Genomic DNA, 22,563 nt, shown 5'->3' with positions numbered 1-22,563 from the left:
AACTCTGCAAGCACAGAGGCAAGAGTAAATATATATTTTTTAATTTTTTAATTTATAACTCTATTTATATTGTAATTCTCATTGATGATTCACATGGTAGAGGACTCGGCTCTCCATAAGTGTAAAGCCTTGAAAACAAGTGTAACAGGACAGTTTGGTGCAAGACATTTTTTTTCAAAATAATCAGCACACGTGTCTGTACGAGCGAGGCTGTTGTAAACCCGTAAAATATTCACGTCTGTAATTAGGGTCCGGTGACTTAAGTTTCCAGCGTTGAACGCTGCTTAACTGTGCTGTGCATAACAGGGTAATGAGGCCGGTGGAAAAAAGAATGTCAAATGGGTGTTAATTATGCTGTGATGGTGACACCGACACGACGAACACACAGGCACAAACAGACACACTCAAGGTAGAACTAGCAGTTTGTCACACCTGGGAAGGAGGATACTGGCCCAGCTTAACATGAAACTTTAATAATTTCCTGAGCCTTGGAGTATTTTCTGCACAAGGACAAATAAGCCTGGAAGGTCCAAGGTTTATCTTGATCATGTAACCACACCAGTCTGCAGTTCTCTGTTGATGTGTTTGTCTTGGTAAGAGAATAAAGAACGCCTTTTCTTTGTAAACTGACTGTAAAATTACTGTTAGATACAATGTCTTTCAACAGCTCCGGTAGAGTAGCACAAAGAAGTTAGAAGGAACTTCCTTTTTTTTTGTGTCACAGACCTAATTCCTCAAAGTAGAGCAAAGCAGGAAGAAGTGGGACACAGGCTCCAAACTGATATACAACAGTATCAGAGCCCTACGTTGTATAAACTGTGTTTCTATTAACACAGAGGTATGTATGCGTGTGTGTGTCTGTTAAAAGTTAAGGGCGCTAAACTGACTTCACAAAACAGGATGCCGCTGCTTGGGAATAGTTTGAGACCTGAACGCTGGCTAAAATTAGCGTCTCTGTTCCCCCAGAACAGACTTGGGTATTGGATACAGTACAGCCTGTGCACGGTCCCACCTTATCTAGCACAGCGGGGAGGGAGAGGGGACCGCAGAGAGAGGGGAGGTGGCAGCGCCCTGCTTTAGATAACAATGGATCGAGGCGCTAGGTCGCATCCTGCGTCGAGATATCTCCTCGGCCATCTTCTAAACGATTCTCAAGAACGAGGGCTGTCAGGTTCTTTTGAATAGTGGGTGTGTACGCAATACGTACATGTATGCATCTTTACACTCACATAGACTGCTGCAGCTGCATTCACACACACACTCAAATAAAAAGTGCACAAACACAACACAGATACAACCACTTTTTTCAAGAGATGGACGAAAACTTGATGTTTTGGGACAAATTCAAGTTTAAAAGAGTGGGTTGACGATGAGCTATGACCGTACAGACACACACACACACACCATCCTGTTATTTGTATTTGTAAACGGGGAAAGCAACTTGGCTTGTCCTCAAGGACCCAATAGGCCATGATGGAGAGATGAGAGATGAGAGAGGGAGGTGGAAGAAGAGCGAGAGCGAAAGAAGAGAGACACATCTTGGTTTTTATTTCCACACAGATCGGCCATGTTCCGACACCCACGCTAGCATACCACAGAGCGACATCCAACATGTCCTGGAGTAAAGATGGGGCGAGCTGGGTGTGGCTGTCGGAACGTGCCCTTAGGGGGAGGGGTTAGTTTAAGTCAGGCCTACCGGTCACGAAGGCTGCAGAGGCCTTACCGCTGTGGTCCAACAGAAAGTCATCCTGGGCATAGCGGTGCTTCTCCGGGCCACACGCGATGAACACGTCGTCGTTGCCGAAAAAGTCCTGCAGACAAATTATCTGGAGGGAGGGATGGAGGGAGAAAGGGAGAGAGAAAGAGAACAAAAGAGAATGAGTCTATTAAACTAGACATTTTTGTCCCCTCAGAAAGTCATTACACGATAGATGGGGTAAGATTGTTTCAAACACAAGTGCAGCTCCAGTGTCATCGCTATGCCTCCCTATTTACTGGGCTACCGGCTAGGTAGCCTAGCATACAGTGGGATTGGGGGATGAGGAGGGACAAGGCAGTGTTCACACATCAAAACACTGAGGGTCTCATGTTGTCATGTTACAGTACTGCAGTGTCACAGTGAAGATGTTGGCCATTTGTCTGTCTTTCTTTTCTTTCTTTCATTACCGTTTCCCTACCTCTGATTTTTTCCATTCTCTTTCTCACACTCTTGTCTACTCATTGTTTTTCTACAACAAAAGATAGACTTTAATTACTGTACGCAGGCAGACACACACTCATTAGCTCTTCTCCAGAGTTCTTCCCAGGCATGCACTAGGTAGTGGGTGGACATGCAGGATTAAGATATCTTTATCATCTTCATAATCCTCATCTCACCAACACACAAGGTCCAGAGAGTGGGCAGATGGGACCCACAGAAAAGCTTGGGGGCGGCATGTGTGTGATGCGTGGTGTGTGCTGGTGTGTAGTGTGTGTGTGCTGGTGTGTAGTGTGTGTGTGCTGGTGTGCAGTGTGTGGTGAGGGCCTAGTGTGTAGTGTGTGTGTGCTGGTGTGTAATGTGTATGCAGGTGTGCCTGAGCTTGGAGGCAGCTGGAGACCAGACTGTTGAAGGCACCAAACCACGTTCCATATCCCTGAACCGCATCACTGGGAAGAGAGAAGCCAATGGAGAGAGAGAAGAACAAAAGAGGGGAAAGAAAAGGGGGGGGGGGTGTTGGGAAGTGTGGGCAGAGCCATAGCTGTACCACTGTGGCATATGCTGGATGACATATCTGCAACACAATAATGTAAGTGTGCTTCACTGAGTTAACTGAGTGCAAGTAAAAACAACAATGGCCAGAACTCTCCTTGTTCTGCATCTGCATGTCGCACTAGCGTCGTTTCTAGCTCTGGTTTCTAGCTCCTGTTCCATCTCTTGATTGGGCTGTTAAGACTCGGTCAAAGCTCTCGCATATTGACTTGACAGCATGTTGAAAGGAACAACTAAAATCAATAGCTATAAAAGGCTTGTGTGTGTGTGTGTGTGTGTGTGTGTTTGTGTGTGTCCAGCAGGTTATGGCAGCTCATCAGACAAGCCCTTGGGTGGCATTATGAATAGATGGTTGCCATTCCTCAGTCAGGCCCCATTGGTGGAGCCAGGCAGAGAACAGCACCACCATATGTGCAGAGTTGCCGGTGTCGACATGGTGCCGGTCCTACGTGGGGGAGGCGATAGACGAGGTGAAAGGCTGAGCGCCGTTACTTGGTACTGCCTTGTCATTGACCTTACGGATTAGCATAGGTCTACACGTAAACAAGTGTGTGTTTATATTATGCGTTACGTAAAGGGGTTATATCCACACACACACACACACACAAACAGGTACGGCTGTACACATTCCTAATCATATGTCAGTGTCAGCGATCACCGGTCACAATGTAAAGCTACTTTACTGACTCTTTCTCAATGACGCTCTCTCGGTGAGAGGACTCTGGGGTGTCACAGTAAGAAGCAGCAGTACCCGAAGGCTCATCACCCCCTCGGCAGTGTGGACGGGCATGCAGTCCAGGAACACGCTCCAGTATTTTTCCATTCACCCTAACAGAGTTCGGGGGGAGGGGGGGGGGGTTTGGGGACATGGTGAGACAGGGCCAGCTCCGATTGCTAAGGCAACCACTGTCCCCACCAGAGAGGACACATTGACCATGATGACATCAGCAGCCAGGGGACCTTGGGGATGGCAGTGAACAGTGATGATAACGTGCCCTCTGTGGATGTCACAAACCCGGCTCAGTGGTTGCAACAGAATAAAGGGGAACATACGCGAGAGGACTATCTGCTGTGGTAGTTTATTAACAAATACTAATATTTAACGTAACCAAAGATGAGGTATGTAAGTCAGTAGGTCAGTGGTATACATGTGTGTGAGTGACTTGTGATGGCGAGCAGTGTTGAAGGGTGTATTAACAAAAGTCAAAGGCTTGCCATAACTCAAAACAAAAGTGTGCTGCAGACAAAAGGAAGGATCCTCTCTCTGCTTCCGACGTCCTCTTAAAGGGGAAGAGACACACTGGCCCAGGTGTATCCACTTAACGACTGGGGAGAATGAGGCTGTCACAGTGGATGATATCATAACAGAGAGCCCAATGGGGATATTACCCGAGTGGTAAGGCTCAACAGATTCCAGATCTACACACCGGTGTGCAAGTAGCGTAAATTCCTAGGCTCTGTGGGGAATGACAAACTTTGTTGATAGAGCGGCCCAACTGCCACCTGGGAAATCCTAGTGGGCAGCAGCTAAAGTGGCTGGAGGCAGGACGGCAAAAGCCAGGACATGTCTGTCTCCCTTATCAACCACTGCCTGGATGAACAGCCAATGGCTGAGCTGTCGCTGTTGTGTACTGTAACGTCTGGGACATTTGGGAGGGTTGAATGGCTGGGGGTGGGTTGTGTGTTTGCATGTGTGTGTGTGTGTCTGTATGTGTGTGTGTGTGCTTGGAGGGGGGGGGGAGTTCTGTTGTGGCTGAGAGGAGTATTCGTCTGTCTGACCTTTTTGTGATCTCTCTCTCTCTTTTCTTTCTCTCCTTGTTGGATTCTGCCCTGCCCAGCAACAGAGTGAATATGGGACGAAGACTTGAGGGTGGGGGATGTGTGTGTGTGTATATGTTTGCTAGACAGTGCAATAGAGAATAAAGAGAAAGAGATTAAGAGTGTATGTGTACAGTAAAAAAATAATAAAAAACTTAAGTTCCCTGTTGACTCAATATCAGATAAATGTCTATTCAGTAGTGTTCCAATTAAATGGTGACATCTCACGTCAACAAAAAAAGAGATTTCATCAAAAATTACAAAACATTAACAACCGATGTTTGAGGCGTCATTGTGATTCAAGCCCATAAAAGCTCATCAATAATAATAATCAAGTAGTGGAGCGTGGGAGTCATGAGTGTCCGAACTCAGAATCCCATGAGGCTTTTCAACTAAACTGGCCGAGTACAAACGATACTGATCTAAAACACCCAATCAAAACCTGAGCTACACCATCCCCAAAAGGCAAGTGGAGTCCCTTTGAACTGTCAATGCTGGAGGCCATTGAGCTAACTGTGACTGAAGGACAAGGGCAACAAAAACATTGAGAGATACGTTCACTGATAATTAAGAAACACCAAAAACCTGTCCATGAATACACACAAGGACAAAAAAGATAGTTTACTTATAAACTATAAAATACTTGCAAAAACAAACAAAAAAACTATCAAATTTTCTTTATTAAATGTGTGAAATACTTGAGTGAAGACAATTGGGTGAGTTACTACTAGACAATGACCAATCCTCCCTCAGTGTAATGGTGCCTGTTCCCCCATACGGTGATTCTGGCAGGTCATGATTAGAGGTCGTGTTGGGAGTCTGAGAGGGAGCGAGGGGGGCGGAGGAGAGACACATGAAAGTACAGATCCCATCGCCTCAAGGCTGACAGCCTGATCGCTGTAATCATTGTCTACCTCCCACCCCCACTCCAAACACACACGTACACACACACATCATGCCTCCCATCCCCACTCCAAACACACACGTACACACACACACATCATGATGCTGGTTCACATGTGGGTGAGGGTAACGAAGGGTAAAGGAGGTCCCTGTGTGTGTGTGCGAGAGTGAGACAGATGGAGAGACGTAGAGAAAGAGTGAAACAAAGGAAGAGACAGACAGAGAGAGAGAGAGAGAGAGAGAGAGAGAGAGAGAGAAAAGGAGAGAGACAGAACGAGAGAGACAGAGAGAGGGGAATGTCTGGTTCCAGTGGCCTTCAGCAAGGTCGCAGCAATCTGCACAGCAACCTGGAGGAAGACAGGGTGCATTGTGGGATGAGGGTGTCGCATGCGGGAAACCACATTTTCAGAGCTGGAGGCTACACCCATGAAAATATGCTAATTCAAGCACATAGCAAATGATCCATAATTGCATTTCTCATGATAAACCATAGCTAGATACTTTGCTACTTATACTGGGTGGATTTGCAGAGTTGAAAATGCTGTTCATAGACATATTTTATCAGCCTAAGAATTCATTCTTAAAGAGGATTCCTTAAACTCAAGCCTATGCAGCTGCATGAGACGGAAGGAGAGAGAAAAAAAAAACATGGGAGTGTTGAGGAGGGCTAAGCTTGTCATTAGATCGCTCCCTGCATTAGCGATTAACTGCTAAATACTGGATGAAGTTTTTTTGTTTTTTTTTCCCAAGCTCAGATCTAATAAGGCTCCCATAACATGATGTCTCATTGAATAGCAACTGCTGGGCTTAGCTCTGGTATTCCAAGGATGTTCCTGGTAAGACTTACTCAACAGCAGCAATTAAGCAGAAATGACTCGTCTCTCATTCATCTTGTACTTGAGGGAACATTTATCATGAGAACCTTTAAATGTGTCACGACGAGTCCCGTAAGTTGAGGCAATTCATCACATTGTTGGATCCACAAATATACATATATATATACATATATATATATATATATATATATATATATATATATATATATATATATATATATATATATATATATATATATATATATATATATATATATATATATATATCATAATATACAAGCACTGTTTTTAGGAACAGGGAAGGAAAACAAAAGAGGAAAAAACAATGATCCATCCAACCCAGCCACACCACTATCAGAGGAGGTTTGGAGCAGTATAATATACCTCCCCTGAGTGGGAACCCTGGCTAACACCAGCTAGCTACAGCCCTGAGGCCTAGAGTCACACTGCAGCTGGGTCTCCCTGACTCATTCAGCATCTCTGCACAGGGAGGTGTGGAGCCTGTGGAATATACTGTACCACACCTCCTCTGGCTGTCTGAGAGGAGAGGAGGGAAGAGAGGGTAGTGAAGGAAAAGAGAGGAGAGGAGGGAGGTGGAGAAGAGAGGATAGTGAAGGAAAAGAGAAGAGAGGAGGGTTGAGGAGAGGAGAGAAGAGAGGGTAGTAGAGGAAAAGAGAGGAGAGCAGGGATGAGCTGTTTGGCTGGCTGGCAACACATGGTTTAGTAAATTGCTAAACTGTTAATAATTGACACACCCTGACTTGTTCGAAAGAAAGAAGGGTCATTGTGTTTAGCCTGTGTGTGTCCTGTACTCACTGTAGTATCTGGCCCTTTTCAGCGCTCTCAGCCTCAAACATTCAGTCTCTGACTCTGCTCTGAATCGCCCACAGTCCTCCCCCACCCCCTGCTGAGTCTGCCTGCTGCCTGCTACACCGCCCCTCCCTCCTCTCCCTCCCCTCCCTCCTCTCCCTCCTCTCCCTCCCCTCCCTCCTCTCCCACCCCTGCCTCTCTCTGCCCCTCACACCGGCCGACTAAGGAGTCTGAGTATGCTGTGAAGACATTCCACCTCTACAGTAAAAGCTGATTCCATTCCAAATGGTACGCACTCTTTGTACAAAATTGAATAATTGCCATCGGAAAGCACAACTGGTATGACTATGGTGAATCGAGTTGTCTAAACGTGTGGGTGTGACGCACAGTCACACTTCCTCCCAAAAGGGACCATTGTATTGCACAAATGCGATTGCCGGAGCACCTCTTTCGTGCTGTAACAGGACGGCTCATTGGATAGCAACTGGGGAGTTTGAGTTTGATGCTGACTGAACTAACCCTGGTGTGGATGGTGGGGCAGGGACTAGATCAGAGCTTAATGTTATAATGTCAACCTTCCTAGAGCAAGAGGGAACAGGAACAGGGGCTCGGTCGATAACACTGGGGCAATCAGCCAGGGCTGGACAAACTCAACTAAACACTGGTTTGAGATCAGAAGACAATGGCTTGCTCCGCCGCCCGCCGGACGCTGCCACGCTTTGGATGTCTTCCAGCCTCATGCCAACACCTCCCCCCCCCAACACACAACACAAAGACACCCTCCCTCCACACACGCACATCCGGATGCCTAGTCTCTCTCTCTCTCTCTCTCTCTCTCTCTCTCTCTCTCTCTCTCTCTCTCTCTCTCAGTGCAAATGTTTTTTTTTTTTTTTTTTTAACAAACAGAAGTTTGTTATTGTGCGTACTGAAGTGTGGTCTCTGTGCCCACTGTCCCCCTGGGTCGAGGCTGGCCCCATGTACCAGCTGCGAGGAGGCAGGAGGGGCTCTGGGTCCTTCAGAGAGATTTGTACCTTGTCCTGGGCACTGCCAACAACGTCCTGCCCAGTCCACCATTGAAACTTCTGTCAGTGTTCTGACTCGTATTACCTCTGAAACACTTTATGCTCTGTAATCACATCCAGACTCGTTTCATCTTTTTTTAAAATAAACTCCACATACTGCAAATTATTGATTCCTGAATTGTATACTGTAAATGAACAAGGGGCAGTCGTGAGCACAACACATAGTGAGCATCATATGGCCCATTGTGGCCTCACTACACAGCGCTTACACATTGTGAACTCCATTTCTCAAGCCTGTGACAGGTGGATAGTATCAACATGCTATGATTTGTGGGTGGTGTGGTCCATTCATTACGCTGGTAAACAATAGAGGCTATATGCACATTTGCTGGCTGTTGACCTAAATGGTGCAGTTTAATCCAGGCATGGCCCTGAAAACTACTCATGCCTGACAATCAAACAAGGGCCCGGTGCCTGTTGTACCCTCCAGCTACAGGGAGGGAGAGAAGGAGGGAGAGGAGGATAATCCTTGACCTATTCCATACATCTTCACTGGTGGGGAAGGGGAGGAGGGCTGAGTTTCCAATCAAAACAAATAGAGAGTGATATTTTCTATATTCTGAACCAGGATCAGCTAAGTATGTGTGTGTGTGTATGTGTGTGTGTGTGTGTGTGGGGGGGGGGGGCATTGTTACAGGGTGAGGGCCCCCCACAACCAAACAGGCTGAGCCATTCATCTCCTTTCATTGCAGATAATCCACCCCTGTGGATGGCTCAGTCAGCTCCCCTAACTCGAAACATGCACACTTTAGCACGCAGACACATGGATATCGGACAAAGAAACACACGCGCGCCCGCATTTGTAAAGAAGACAGTCAGACACAGACACACCCACAACGAAACATGAAAGACATCTACAAATGCAGCCATGTTGTAAACACAGAAAAAAGGGCTTGCCTGAATCTCCAAAAAGCTTTATTTTTTTATATACGTTTTCATCCAATTATCAATCCAGAAACAAACTGTCCCATTAGCCCAGCTCCCCTACGTATTCCTACTGTTTATAACAATGCTAGGGAGGCACTTCAGAGGGAGAGAAGACTGCAGTGGCCTCGATCATCCCAGGCCTCTACAATACAGTCCCCCCTCTGGATAACGAGCTGAATGTCATCCTGATTACATCACACAGGGACAGCCATTCATTCTACCAGGGTCATGGAAGAGCAGGCTATTACAAAGCTGTTCTATTTGCTTGGAATGGGCAAGGTGGTTGCAAATAGAATACGTCAGTTTGAAACTGAACAAACCAGGATGTCCAAGCGTGCTCTCTGGGGTCTGAGGAAGCTGAACTGGCTGAGGCTGTCGCTCTTCTCCTCATTGGCTGAGGAAGTGTGACCCGTCTGGTTAGCGAATGGGCAGTGCCCGCCTATGATCAATGTACAGGATGAGACACATTTGTCGATTACCCATGCTTTTGCGTATTTTGTGGAAGTAAATTGCTCATGGACGCTGACGACATGGGCCCTGCTTTAGCTGTTACAATGAATAACAGTCTATACTGTTATTCATTGTAATAATAAATGATGGCGAAAAACACATGGAATATGAAGTAATGTGGACCTACATGTCAGACTAGAAACCACTTTGTTCCCAAGGAGATAAACCACGGTGTCTCCCGTGGGGAACAACATTACCCAGAATGCCCCAGTGTACAGACCGCAATTGGATCCTGTCATTGAGATGCTGGTGAACTAAGCACTCTAGTTACTTGTTTCCAAAACCCCCAAGATAGCACCCCAAGTGTTTGTGCTGCTCTGCAAAAGGATTCTATTCTGGTTGTAGCCGGACTGTCAGGGAATTAAATTGTCAGCCCTGAAAAAGACCAAATAAACAGCAGAAGGTTGTGTACTGTGGATATTGCCAACTCTGTATCCCCTGAAATAGCCTCTTGTCTAATCTCTGTCTACATGCTCCCTAATGCATCATATCCCAAGGCCTGGCACATTGCAGATTTACGGAGGTCAAAGGTTTCGATTCATTTGCTTTCCTAACGAGAACCGTAGCTCCAAAATTGAGCCGATCTGCTAGTCAGCTGTCTAGCACAGTAGGAAACCAGAGAGAGGGGGAGGAGAGGGAAAACAGAGACGTCGAGGAGGAGGGGGAGAGAAAAGAAGAGGGGGAGGAGCCGAGGCTGGGGGGGGCGCAGTTGTATGCGGATCCAGAGATGGGGGTGGGGAGAGTCTCTACATCCCTCCACCTCACTCCATCCCTTTCCTCCCTCTTCTTCCTGTGAGAGTAGTGCTTGGCTTGGCCTTCGCAGGGTCCTTATCTGAGCTCATACAATCATCTGGGTGCAGTCAGGCTCTTTATGGTCCAATAGTCAGGTGTATGTGATAATCATGATGTCATCATAATGTTACCAGGAGAGTCAAGTCACCAAGGGGGACGCTGGGGTCCTTTGACACGGTGGAATCAATTGCCACTCAGCCCAAACAGAAGGGTGACTCTGAAATGCTTCTGAATTATTTTGTCTTGACAACAGATAAAGTTAATACCGTATAGCATGAGCAAAAATATGTCCCTTTAAACGGCGATGGAGAGTTGCTGCTGGTCCAGCAAGCTAGGCTGGAGGTTTTTAACAGTTTCTCATTCTGATTCCTTTCCCGACCCAAATTGCTTGTATTCTCTTGCAGCCCATTGCAGCTTTGAGATGCTAAACAGCACAGAGTTTACTCACAAAAGCAGCAGCTGATTTCGTTGGTTGCCATTGGCGCAGATATCAATTAACATTCGTTCAGAGAAGTAGCTTAGAAATCGACTGGAGAGAGTGGACTGAGGGGTGCATTGTGTAGAATATGCACACACAAACACACACACACACACACCTGACAGCTGCACTTTAACCCCCGCCTCCTCCCAGCTTATACGTCTAATTATCCGGTGCTGGTCAAGATCCCGGTAGGGGGGCTAGTGGGGGTTGGGTTTAGGGAGGGGGATGGCGGAAGGTTTGGTGAGGGGGGGAAGGGTGTAGTTGCCGACTGGGACCTGTGATTTCATTGTGGAGGAGCAGATGGCAAGCAGTGCTGGGGTGGCGTCTATCGTCTGGTGCGCACCGCTAAAGGGGTGAAGGGGTTTTGATCAACTCTCATGTATTCAAAGGGCTCTGTCGTCTTTTTGGTGCTGGACGCTGTTAGCCGAGATGCTAGTGGTTATGCTAAATTGAAAGCTCTTATTTAAAGGACTTAAGAAAGTACTTACACTGACAAAGCCTTTGCGAAAGCCCGGGACACGACCAATCCAATGTCTTTTGGAGGGAATTAAATTAGTTGAGGGGGACTTTGAGATTTGAAAGTACATGCCAGAAAGTCTTGCTCAGGCATGACAACAACAGCACCCAGTTAAGGAGTCTTGACAAGAAGGACTAGCTGAGATAACTGGTCTCCAAGGCCCTGTCTCACACCTTCCAAAGGACGTGTCAGTCTTAATAGAGCACGACATTATGGCACGACATCCCAATATGCCCTTGGGAGAGCATTCACAGTACAGTACAGGCCTGTCCAGAGAAGGGTCACTTTATTCTTTTGTTGCTAGGCGGATGGGGAAAAGATGAGGCAGAGGAAAAGGAAGTAAGTAAGTAAATAGTCCTAATATTATTATTTTTTTGTGTGTACGTACACAATGAATTTATGGCCAAATACATAGGAAAACAAGGACACTTTGAGAGAGGTATTTAGACAGTTACACAATTTTAATTCCAGAAACCACTTTTCTAGTTTCAAAGGGTTCTGGTTACAAGCATGCATGGTTAAACTTCAAAACAGACAACTGTAATTCAATTGAGTACCTTTGACGATGTTAGCAGGCAAAATGAGACTCCTGTCCACCATAATATCCTCTCAGGCCCAAAGAAACTCAGTGTTTTATGTCTACTGTAAGTTACTCATGCAACACAGGTGAAAAGGCCATGGCCTCAAAATATCAACCACATTTGTTGATCCAATGAAGACAAACAAGCAAAGCAAAACAAAAACAAACGTTCCAGGTGGAGAGTGTCATGTTGGACAGAAGGCCTCAGTATGCTTGAGAGGGAGAGAGAGATATAGATAGATAGAGATAAAGAGAGAGAGAGAGAGAGAGAGACAGAAAGAGAGAGAGAGAGAGAGAGAGAGAGAGAGAGAGAGAGAGAGAGAGAGAGAGAGGGACAGAGGACACAAGGAGAGAAAGAAAATATATAGAGAGAAATGGACAGAAATACAGAGAGACAAGGGGGTGCTTGTTGGCTGAAATTATTTCAGGTCTGATGGGTGAGAAGGACATCTGTCACGTTCTCTTCAGCCCAGTCATGCCAGGCAGGCAAGATTGGCTGTGTGGTGCTGGGATGGTGGTCACAGGGGCAGGTGGGAGAGGCTGATTTAGACCTCCTCCGTTCGGTTGGCAACAACTGTTGCGGGAGTATCGTGACTATGGTTCCGGAAATAACATCATGCTCAATGTTGATGTGTGAGCAGTAGGGGTCTAATGGTAGGCCTACATGTAGGTCTATTCGTACCGCAAATGCACTACATGATACTGATGTCACGGCGCATGCAGTCAAAGAATACATCTTCAGTCAGTAACAGGCATTTCTACTTCCTGGAAACAGAACCGTGACTTCTGTGCACTTTTACACCCCTAGAGAGCAGTAGTAATTGTTCGGGCCGAGAACATGCTGTTAACGAACTAACACACTGGCATCAACAAAAATATGCTTCTCAGAACAAACAACAGTGTGAAATTGTTCTCTGAGAAGTCAGGGTTTAATGACCCTCTGTGGAACATGTAGCTGTAACACCCAACAGGGGTTGCGTGCACCATCAGGGTATGAGAGTAGTCACAGAGACGTAAATCAACTAATGGAGTTGATCTTTAGGGGGGAACAGAATGCACGTGACACACCCTGACAAGAAGCAGAGTGATCCATCACAGATAATGAAAGGTTGGAACTAATGGGGTCTGTGTGTATCATTAACAACCCATGGTTCTAAAGCCGCCATGTTTGGAAGGCCCGCTCAAACAACCTGTCATCAAGGAGCTCTGTGATCACAACAGACATCAGCGGGAAGAATGTAGATTTAATCCATTCAAAATTAAGTGAATGAGTGGGGTGGTTAAAAGTAACTTCTGAAAACAAAGATGTGAAATTGGTCAAAGGTTCCTGCAGATGCATTTGAGCCGATCTCTCGGCCACAGCAAAAGGAAAGTGTTTGCGTTCATTATGCAATAAATGTTGGTGTGGCTGCAGTAGCAGTGGCCATCAATCATGTTTTAAGTGCTTTAGGTACATTAGCCTTCCTGTGAAGCACCACTGGTCTAATACCACCATTAAGGCTGAGCAGGAAAAACAGTTCACTAACAGTTTTTAAAGAAGGATATCAATTCCATAACAACGCTCAGTGTGGTGAACACATATGGCAACAAAGTACAGCTCATAAAAAAGTTCTGATAGAATTTTTTACAAGTAGTGGTGGATAGGAGTGTTCAATACATTTCCATAATATTAGCATATTAGCATATATGAATAGGAGCTAGCGGACGATTTTTGCATAGCTCGGATAAAACAGGAACCCATGCTTCAGGAGGGGGGTTTGGGGTTTCCTTGGGAAATTCCAGGGATAGACAGCATTCTAGACAAGCCTGGGGCTCCCATCTGGATTCACCACTGGAATGGAGGCAAATCCCCAGTGACATCATCAGTGTGAGACGCCAACCACACATATTCTAGCAGACACGGGTTTCACAGGATCTGCGTGGCTGAATCTGTCCTTGGGGACAACAGAGGGAAGGTACCCTCTTTTTTTCCTCCCTCTCACTGTGCCTCTTATCTCCCAAGTATCCAGGGTTCATTTAGTTTCTGTGTAGTCTGCATCAATGGATGAGGGGAGTCAGTTAAGTAGTATGGTTGTCTGGGTGGAAATGGGTGGCTTAAAGCAATTTGAAAATAAAATCTTACTGAAGTTCTTAAGCTTGTCAGTCCAACAGCTGAATGTGGTTGGGTTTATCCCTTTGGGGATCGGTATAGACAATGACAGTCGCATCAAAGCTTCTCGTCATCGAAAATGGGTGGAATTAGCCATGAAGGGGGATCTACCGGCATCCATCACAAGATCGGTCCAGGTGAGACATCTGCATTTCACAGACTCGGCAGTTCTGAGGGAGCAGTCAATTCAGTTTAAGTGACAGGTGATCTTTCCCAGCAGCGATGTCCATAGTTTTCTTTCCCTCCCAATCTCCTGATGGAAGAGGAGTATCAAACATCTCTGTTGAAGGCTCTTGATGGGTATAAACATATTTCAGTCTTGCTTTCACCAAGGTTAAATTGAATGTGGACAGCTAATGCACGGTCACAGATGACTACAAGCACTTTCATCCTCTCAGATGTCATAATCTTTGCTCTCTGAAACCACAACAATTCAAAAGGACATGCAGGGAAGGGCTTTGCTGAATAGGTGTCTGCCTGTCTTGCACTGCGTCGTGGTGACAGGAGCTGTATGACTTGTCGGGGGATGTCAGCAATGTTTTCCTGTCTAGGCCACGGATGGGTTTGTCTGTGAAGAGAGGCCTTGTCAGGCCGTCAGTGTCCGAGCAGATAAGAATTGCGGCTCTAGTGAGTCACGACCATGGCCCGTCTGTGAAGATTCTCCACCGGATGACAGGAAGGAAAGGTCAGCTGGGTTTGTTTTCTGCTGGCGGACGGTCTCGAGACTCAGCTGTTTGGAATTTGAGGAACGGTGCACTCTCACTGTGCATCCTGTGGTCTGTCACTAAAACCCCTTACACACTTATTAGCTCTATGGAGCTGTGTGCATGTACTTACTTTAAAGAATAGGTCATTGTGGGTAATAATGGGAGGTACCTGGCTACCTGACATGACCTTCACATAAATCTGGTTTAGACAAAATACAGGGGAACTATTTGTAATTCATGAAAGAGGTAGAAGGGATACGTTCGTGTCCTTTTCAGTGGAATACCAACAAGGTATTCAGTCCTTCCAATCACAAAATCCCTTTCTCTCCAACAGCAGACAATCTCTAGGAAATCCCTGGACCTAATCTACTGGATTTAAATATTCATGATGGGCTTTCGCTCCAGATGAGGCAGCATTTTGTATCGACCAAAGGCATGATGGGATATTAAAACAGGGACCATGTGCTTCTCATCATTTCCTTGTTGTGTAACATCAGCAGGGGTCTAGATGGGATTTTTAAATGGGGACATTGATCATGACATAAATGTCCCATGTGGCTGCTTGCTCCAGTCTTTGTTATGGCCTAGCCTTGCATGACTAAATGGAGGTCGGTGAGGTAGAGGGTACGGTCATAAAAAATAGTTTGAGGCAGCTGTGCCACAACACATTACCTGAGTCAAACCAAATAATTGTCGCATAATAGTGTTTCGTAGATTATGGGAGGCATAATTACCTAGACTGCTGACACACTTGAACCAAATAAATCAGACAGCCATTTTACAAATGAGGATTTGGAGAGTTCTCATTGGCCGTCCCATCGGGGTCTGATATTGCACGTTAAAATATCCCGTTCAACTTGATGTGCTGCAGTAGGGCGTGTTTGAACATACTGGAAAGAGACTATATCCTTGCCGCACTGGACATGAGTTTTGCTGAATCATCTCTCTCTCTCTCTATCAAAAAATAATCTTTTCAATAAGATTAAGAATGGATTACAGGGAAGGAAAATGGATATAAAAAGTTGGATAACTCATTGTATTGCAGTGGTATTTTCGCCACTTGCTGGGTCATGAGTTCAATAGCCACGCCCTAATGAACATACATAGACATAATAGACAATTCAACATTGAATTTGAAAATACATGCTGTTTTGGTAGATGACTGAGTGTATATCTGCTGACCACGTCAAGCCAGCTCATCCCATTTCCCCCACACTACAGAACCTCTCTTACCTGTTTCCCCTCCAGCGTGTAAAGCCTCTTCACCGCCCCAGAGTCCAGCTTGATGGCATCGGTGATGTCGGTGAGCACCTGCTCGAAAGAGTGCGCCGTCTTCTTGTTGAGCAGGATGCGGACGGCCTTGCGCGGCTTCACGCCGCTGCGGATGACGGTGACCAGCTTGGGCTTGATGAAGTCCTTGGACTCGCGCTGCAGCTCACTCTTCACCAGCGTGCTGAGGGACGAGAGGGAGCGCGACGCGCCCGCCTTGATGCCCACAGACCAGTTGGGGTTGACGTTCTTGGTGTAGTCCAAGTGGCGGTAAGGCTCATTGGAGGCACACACATAGCTCTCACCTGGGGAGAAGAGATGGGAGGGAGGGTAAAGGTGATACGAAACATGAGGAGTTTGGTCAAGGAACACAACAGGCAACATAACAGCCTCAAATGTAGTCCAACCTATGCTTGCTTCCAGCAAGCATTGATAGATAACTTGTACCCTGGGCAACAAAGAGTTAACATTCCTCTGCAGAACAAAAAGGCACATTGAGAGGTCAAGCCAGTCTCTCTCTCTCTCTCTCTCTCTCTCTCTCTCACACACACTTTATCTTCTCTCGTTCTCCCTTCTTCTCTTTTCTTGCTCTCTCACATACACACACACACTGTCCCTTCTCTCTCTCTCCCTCCCCCCCTTCTTTTATTTTCCTCAAGCCGTTGCACTGGCCACGCTCCAAAGCAAAGTATTTTTGCTTTATTCGCAGACGTGCCATTGTAGCAGTTAGCAAGTGGGTGCTTCCTCTCCAGGCAAGACTGGTGTGACAACTCAAAGGACTTCACTGGTAAATTAAATCGCGATGTGGGAGGGAGGAAGCCTGCCTGTTTACAGTGCTTGTTTGTAGGATAACAAATGTGGTTCCCATTTGGTTGTTGCAAGTCAGGAGAGGGAGAAATGGCAAGAGAGAAAAAGAGAGAGACCGTGACATAAAGAGAAAGAGACGATTGCCTAGAAACATTGTCTATATCTATTGTGCTGGAGGGATTCCCCAGGCAGCACACAGAAGCTGAACATGATATGGATGGCCTTTCCTCTCAAGTTGACAGCCTCTCCTGGCTGACCCCATCGATGATGACGTTCTTCCTCTGCTGTATAACAGTAAACATCCCACCCCAACATGCCATTCTACACAAGGACTGTGGGCACAGCTATGGGCTAGATAGGAGGGACAAGGATAAGGATAGGAGTAGTACGGAGATAATATGCCAAAAACCTCATATGATTACATTGTTTTAGAATGTCAATGATATGGTGCTGTGAACCAATTAGCACAGCATCCATTACTCAATTACCTGAAAAGTGAAAATAAAATCATGAAGGTGAAATAATCAGCTCGTTAATGCTAAAGTTAATAAGCCTAATATCCTGGCAACAACACCACTTAAAAAAATGCAACACATGAAATGTGGCTGTGAAAAACACCTGCTAGCTCCAAAAGAAAACAGGTGTCATCCCTCACAGAGCTGAGAAGATAATCATCTGGCATGGGGGCGGTGTCAGAAGGTATCGGGAAAGGGAGACGGTAGAAACGTAACCAGAAGTGCTATACATTCAATACGGATTTAGTGTGTTTGGAACTTATGGAACGGTAGAGACAAGATTGAAATCTATGGAGAGGACAGATTTAGGTTCAGCACATTTCTGCCAAGGTGAACGACTTTGGATGGGTCACAAGGGTGACTTTTGGGGGTGCTGCGTGTGCTGCTGTCCATGGTGCTGAGTTCAACACGCCATTACTGGCCTGGGGTTGACATCATTACAAAGTGCTCTGAAGGTTCACTTCTGCTCTCATTCCTGGGCGACAAGGTCATCTAGCATTCAGTTCCCTTTCTCCCGTCGGTGTCGCAAGCCAGAGGCACCGCGAAACAGAGAAGGAACCGGAAGCGATAAAGGGTTGTTAGAGGTGTGAGACAAACCTTCCCCTGATACTTACCGTTATGAAGCCAGCAATTAACCAAGGGCTAATTAACCAGCTAGGCCACAGCTGGAGAGACCTCCCCACTCAGAATAGTAAGACGGAGGGAAAAAAAGAGGAGCTGCTATTAATTCAGTGTCTGACCGAGCAGAGGGGTCCCTCTATGATATGTGACCGGTGACTGGAGGTAGGAGTACCCTCAGGGGGGTAAGAGGGCTCAGGTGTGACATCACTGGATAGGTTAGGGGTCCCCAGGACACTCTTCGGGGGCCTGAGCTCAGATGAGGCCCAGCTGAGACCAACGTTTAACAAGGGGCCTTCATGCAAAGCCAGCTGCTGACTGTGGAGGAACCCGTCACTGTGGCCACTCATCTGTCACTAAAAGGTAATACACACACCATCACTCACAGGGGAAGTGAGAGATAAGGAGGGTTTAAGAGCCTAATAATATAGTGGTATGCTGTAATTTGTGTAGTTCTTATAAATCAAAGTAAAATAAACTCTAAAATATCGGAGTCAAGACTCCCATTGCAAATGTACTGGAAGTTAACCTTTCCATATGATGTCGTATGAGCAAGGCAGCACAAAGTGCAGATCTAGATGCACAGTCTAGGGGCTCCCAGCACAGCTGGAAGCAAGGATCTCTACTGCTGACACACTCATCCCACTCTGCCATGAGGGATTGCATGTGAATGGGCCTTGATTGGGTTTACACACAAAAGCCCCTCCACCCTCTTACAGCCTTCAATCAATTGGGGCAGGCTGAGCTGGGCAGTTTCTGCAGTCGTCCCCAGTCCCCCGTTTCCCCCCCCCGTCCCCCTCGACCAATTTGATAGCTGAGTAAACAAAGACAAGACTCTGGTGTTTGGCCTCCAGCGTCTACAGCCAGGAAAGCTTCTGCTGGGCCGAGACAGTCCGTTACTACATTCCTATTCCTCCAACGAGACGGACCCTGACTCGGACTGTGCCCCTATTTCCCTCTGCCACAGCAGGGGGACGTTCAGGGGCTACTTGTGTGAGACCGTTGGGTCACAGTGGGGTGACTGCAGACTGATCATGTCAAGGCTTTGTTTTACAATGAGTAGGGAGAAAGCGTAGATATAAGACGTTGCATAGCTTTGAACATATGCCAACATGTTCTATATGTATGTATTATGGCTCCACTATATTGGTTTGTGAACATGGTTTAGGTGTGAAAGTATTTAATTACCATTCCTGTGCTGTATCTCATTAAGTGAACTTGAGGTACTTCTTGGCTGCAACTTGACCACAATCTCTCCACTCATTCCAACCCAGAAGAGATGCTATGGGTTTCTCTGGAACAAACAGTGACCTACATCTACCCTGATGGAATCTCTCTGGGGGAGAGAGAGGAACAAGTGGTGCAGAGCATCCGATTTGGGAGGATGTCAGTTGGAAATAGACTTGTGAGGTGATGAGGGAGGGGAGAGGGAAGGGTGAGTCTGCAGTGCAGAGGCGCAGAGGGAGGTTGCTACCCAGAGAATGCTCACCTTTGGCTGCTAAAAGAGGATTGGCTCTAGAGGTCAAGGTGCAGACTGGAAAGCAGCACCAAACATGTAGATTCATTGACTGCCACAGAGATGCTACTCTCATTGTATAATATGCAGCTCACATGGAGAGAGACCATGGGAACAAGAGAGAGGAGAGACATACAGATTGTATCTGTATGATTTGATCACAGATTAGATTAAACTGATGCAGAATGAACATTAAACCTACATGGATGCCTTTAAGTCCCTTTTTTATTATTACACTCATCTCAAGTCTGTTTTGCAGTTGTGATGCTATTATTGACACAACCACCATGGCATTCATGGTGGGAGTCGGGCAGAATATTGATTTCTTCAACGTTTAATAGGTTATGAAGCCTGCAACGACCACATGAAACACATGCACACGCCTTCTCTCTCTACCCCAAGTGAAGTCAATAAAGATCAATGCATATTAACATTGGGTTGTACTACAGCCCAGCCCAGCATTCCATGGGTGTGTCCGCCTGTGCATTCATCATTCTCTGACTGCTGCAGAGCACTGGGTCACACGTGTCAACATTGCTTTGTCAAACTGGGAGCCCTACTGGTTCACTGCCGGAGTCACTGAGTTCAGTGTTCTTATGTTTATGCCAAGCATCTGAAGAATAAGAATGGATTGTTTTCATCTTATTTATCATCACATGACCAAAACAAAACTTTCACTCTTTGCAAGTCACATGGGACGAGGCCCCTGCAACTATCCACAGTATTTTAAACCAGGAGTTATTTACGTAGTCTAAAGTAGTCCATTCATCGTGCTCAGAGGAAAGCTGATAATACACTTGACAATTCTACTCACTCATCAATATGCGCATTTAGAGTTGAAGTATTGATCTCCCCACATGATGTATGTCTTCATATGGCAGGAGGCTAGATTTAGTCAACTTACCTTCCACTAGCTCATCTAGGCTTGTGATCCTTTTGCCGCCGTCCACCGAATACAGAGTCCGAACACCTTGGGGAAGGTTAACGTTGTCCGAAAGGGACCGGGTGAGTTCCATGAGTAAGGCGTCCAATGACCTAAAACGGTCGTGAGACACGGCGTACACCAAACCTTTAAAGTATTTGTCTCCATTTCTGTAGAAACGTACTTTCTTTGCTTTCTTCTCCGATGTCAAAGACTGTAGTGTGCGCGTACGATAGAAGCTACAGTGCGCGCTGTGAGCCGGGCTCGGCACGAGACCGTTACCTCTGGAACCTGAATGTGAGCCCGAGCTGTTGGCCCGTGATGACCGGTGCGTCTTGTCTCGTTCCTCGAAGTGTTCAAATTCTATACTTCTGCTGAGTGACATGTTTGTGTTTCTTACAATATAATCCTAATTAAAACACACGCGTCCGTTCAGCTTTTGTTTTCCCAATGAATTGTGCCAAAAACGTTGGCCGATGCAGTAAACTGGTCTACCCAGAACACCGTGCACGTTATCTCCCACCGCAATGATTCAAATACAAAGTGCAATATTGATTGTAGCCACAGTTACAGGCTAGAAATCTTACCATACCCTGGAAAACTTACTAAACGGAAAGGACTAAGGGGAACGATTACAGCTTCATAACCTGACAGCCACAGCAGTTTTCCGAAAACCTTGAATCAATACCAGGTGTAAGTGGTCCGGTCTTGATTGATAACCTAAGGATGGTTTATCAATAACAGCTTTTCTGTAAAGAGAAAGATCCCAAAGATATCACTGTATCCGATTGTAAATGCGGATGAAACGCATTGAATGTCATTAAGCAAATAAACATAGCATCAGAACCTGCTTCTAATTCCACAGAATTTAACAAATCCGCATGCTTGACACCGCAAGCCTCCTCTTGTTTTCACATCCTCCTTGTGACAGTCTGCACTAGTTTTACTGTAGCAGTAACACGAGAGGCTGTCCTGTCACCCAAATCAACGGGGAGGGTGGAGGATTGATCTGCCTCAGGGTCCTAACGCACTCCGGTGACCCGCTCTATTGTTTTGCAACTGCGTATATGAACAACACATTATCCCGGTATGACTTCACTATCTAAACATTTTGAGTAATCAATAGTTCATTTGAAATATGCTGATGGAGGCTTTAATTATGAGTTGTATTGCTCACTGTGTATAGTGAAATATGAGTACAGTTAAAGAGCAACAATGTTGGACGAGACAGTCAAATAGAGACTGTAGATGGATAAATTGATTGAACATTTAAACCTGTGTGAGAGTGTGCGTGTCTAGCTAGTCAGCTGGTATCCACCAAGGTCACAACTTACAGTGGCAGTGGATTATCACATGCTGTGTGATGCCACTTTCCTTGTGCCACCCAGTCCCAAACAGGCACCTATGTGCGTCACCACCTGGCACAGCATTGATGCTCCTGTTTCAGTTTGCTGCTACAGAAACTGCAAACCAAGCTGCATCCACGTATCACAGTAACTATGCTACCATTGTTTCTTTAACCTGTCAAGAAAAAGGCAATTACATTGTTACTTCTACTGAAAAGCTCAATTATAATACCCCCCCCCCAAAAAAAAAGGACAGAAGTGAATGCAACCGCCATGTCAATATCACCACAGACTCCCACCAGGGCTGTTGGGTGTAATGTAAACAGAACACTCAGGATCTTGTTCTATACCATCTCCCTCTTAACTGACAATGCCTGGATGTAAGTGGGTGGGGAGAGAGAAACAGATGTTGACCTTAACTGACATTTCTCTCCTCAGAGGTCATGCTCTGCATATCCATGACACTGACACACAACAATAGGACTTTACAGACAGGTCTTAGTATGTTCAATAGTCTCTCGTCATCTTCCGCTTGTCCGGGGATCGGGTCGCGGGGGCAACGACCTAAGCAGGGAGGCCCAGGCTTCCCTCTCCCCGGCCACTTCCACCACCTCTTCCTGGGGGACCCCGAGGCGTTCCCAGGCCAGCCGAGTGACATAGTCCCTCCAGCGTGTCCTGGGTCTTCCCCGGGGCCTCTTCCCAGTGGGAC

The 22,563-nt window shown here is 46.2% G+C and overlaps 1 protein-coding gene across 5 annotated transcripts in view; it reads right to left on the bottom strand.

The window, feature by feature from the left end:
- Nucleotides 1-21,433, bottom strand: part of dclk2a (doublecortin-like kinase 2a) — a 35,743-nt gene extending 14,310 nt beyond the window's left edge. For 3 of the 5 annotated variants that reach the window (XR_014740936.1, XM_084687078.1, XM_084687079.1), the window contains exons 1-3: nucleotides 20,491-21,433; nucleotides 16,095-16,435; nucleotides 1,697-1,826 (exon numbers count right to left, since the gene is read on the bottom strand). Coding sequence is in view for 4 of the 5 variants with exons in the window: in XM_084687078.1 (XP_084543204.1) it covers nucleotides 1,697-1,826; nucleotides 16,095-16,435; nucleotides 20,491-20,893 (874 nt within the window). In the remaining variant the exon portion in view is untranslated. The remainder of the gene's footprint in view (nucleotides 1-1,696; nucleotides 1,827-16,094; nucleotides 16,436-20,490) is intronic. The other 2 variants (XM_084687080.1, XM_084687081.1) reach the window with 1 other exon arrangement.
- Between the last annotated feature and the right edge of the window lie 1,130 nt (nucleotides 21,434-22,563).

This window comes from Hypomesus nipponensis, chromosome 22 (genome assembly GCF_054491055.1).
Source record: "Hypomesus nipponensis isolate SF chromosome 22, ASM5449105v1, whole genome shotgun sequence".
NCBI lineage: Eukaryota > Metazoa > Chordata > Actinopteri > Osmeriformes > Osmeridae > Hypomesus > Hypomesus nipponensis.
This window is presented reverse-complemented; position numbering and strand designations above follow the sequence as displayed.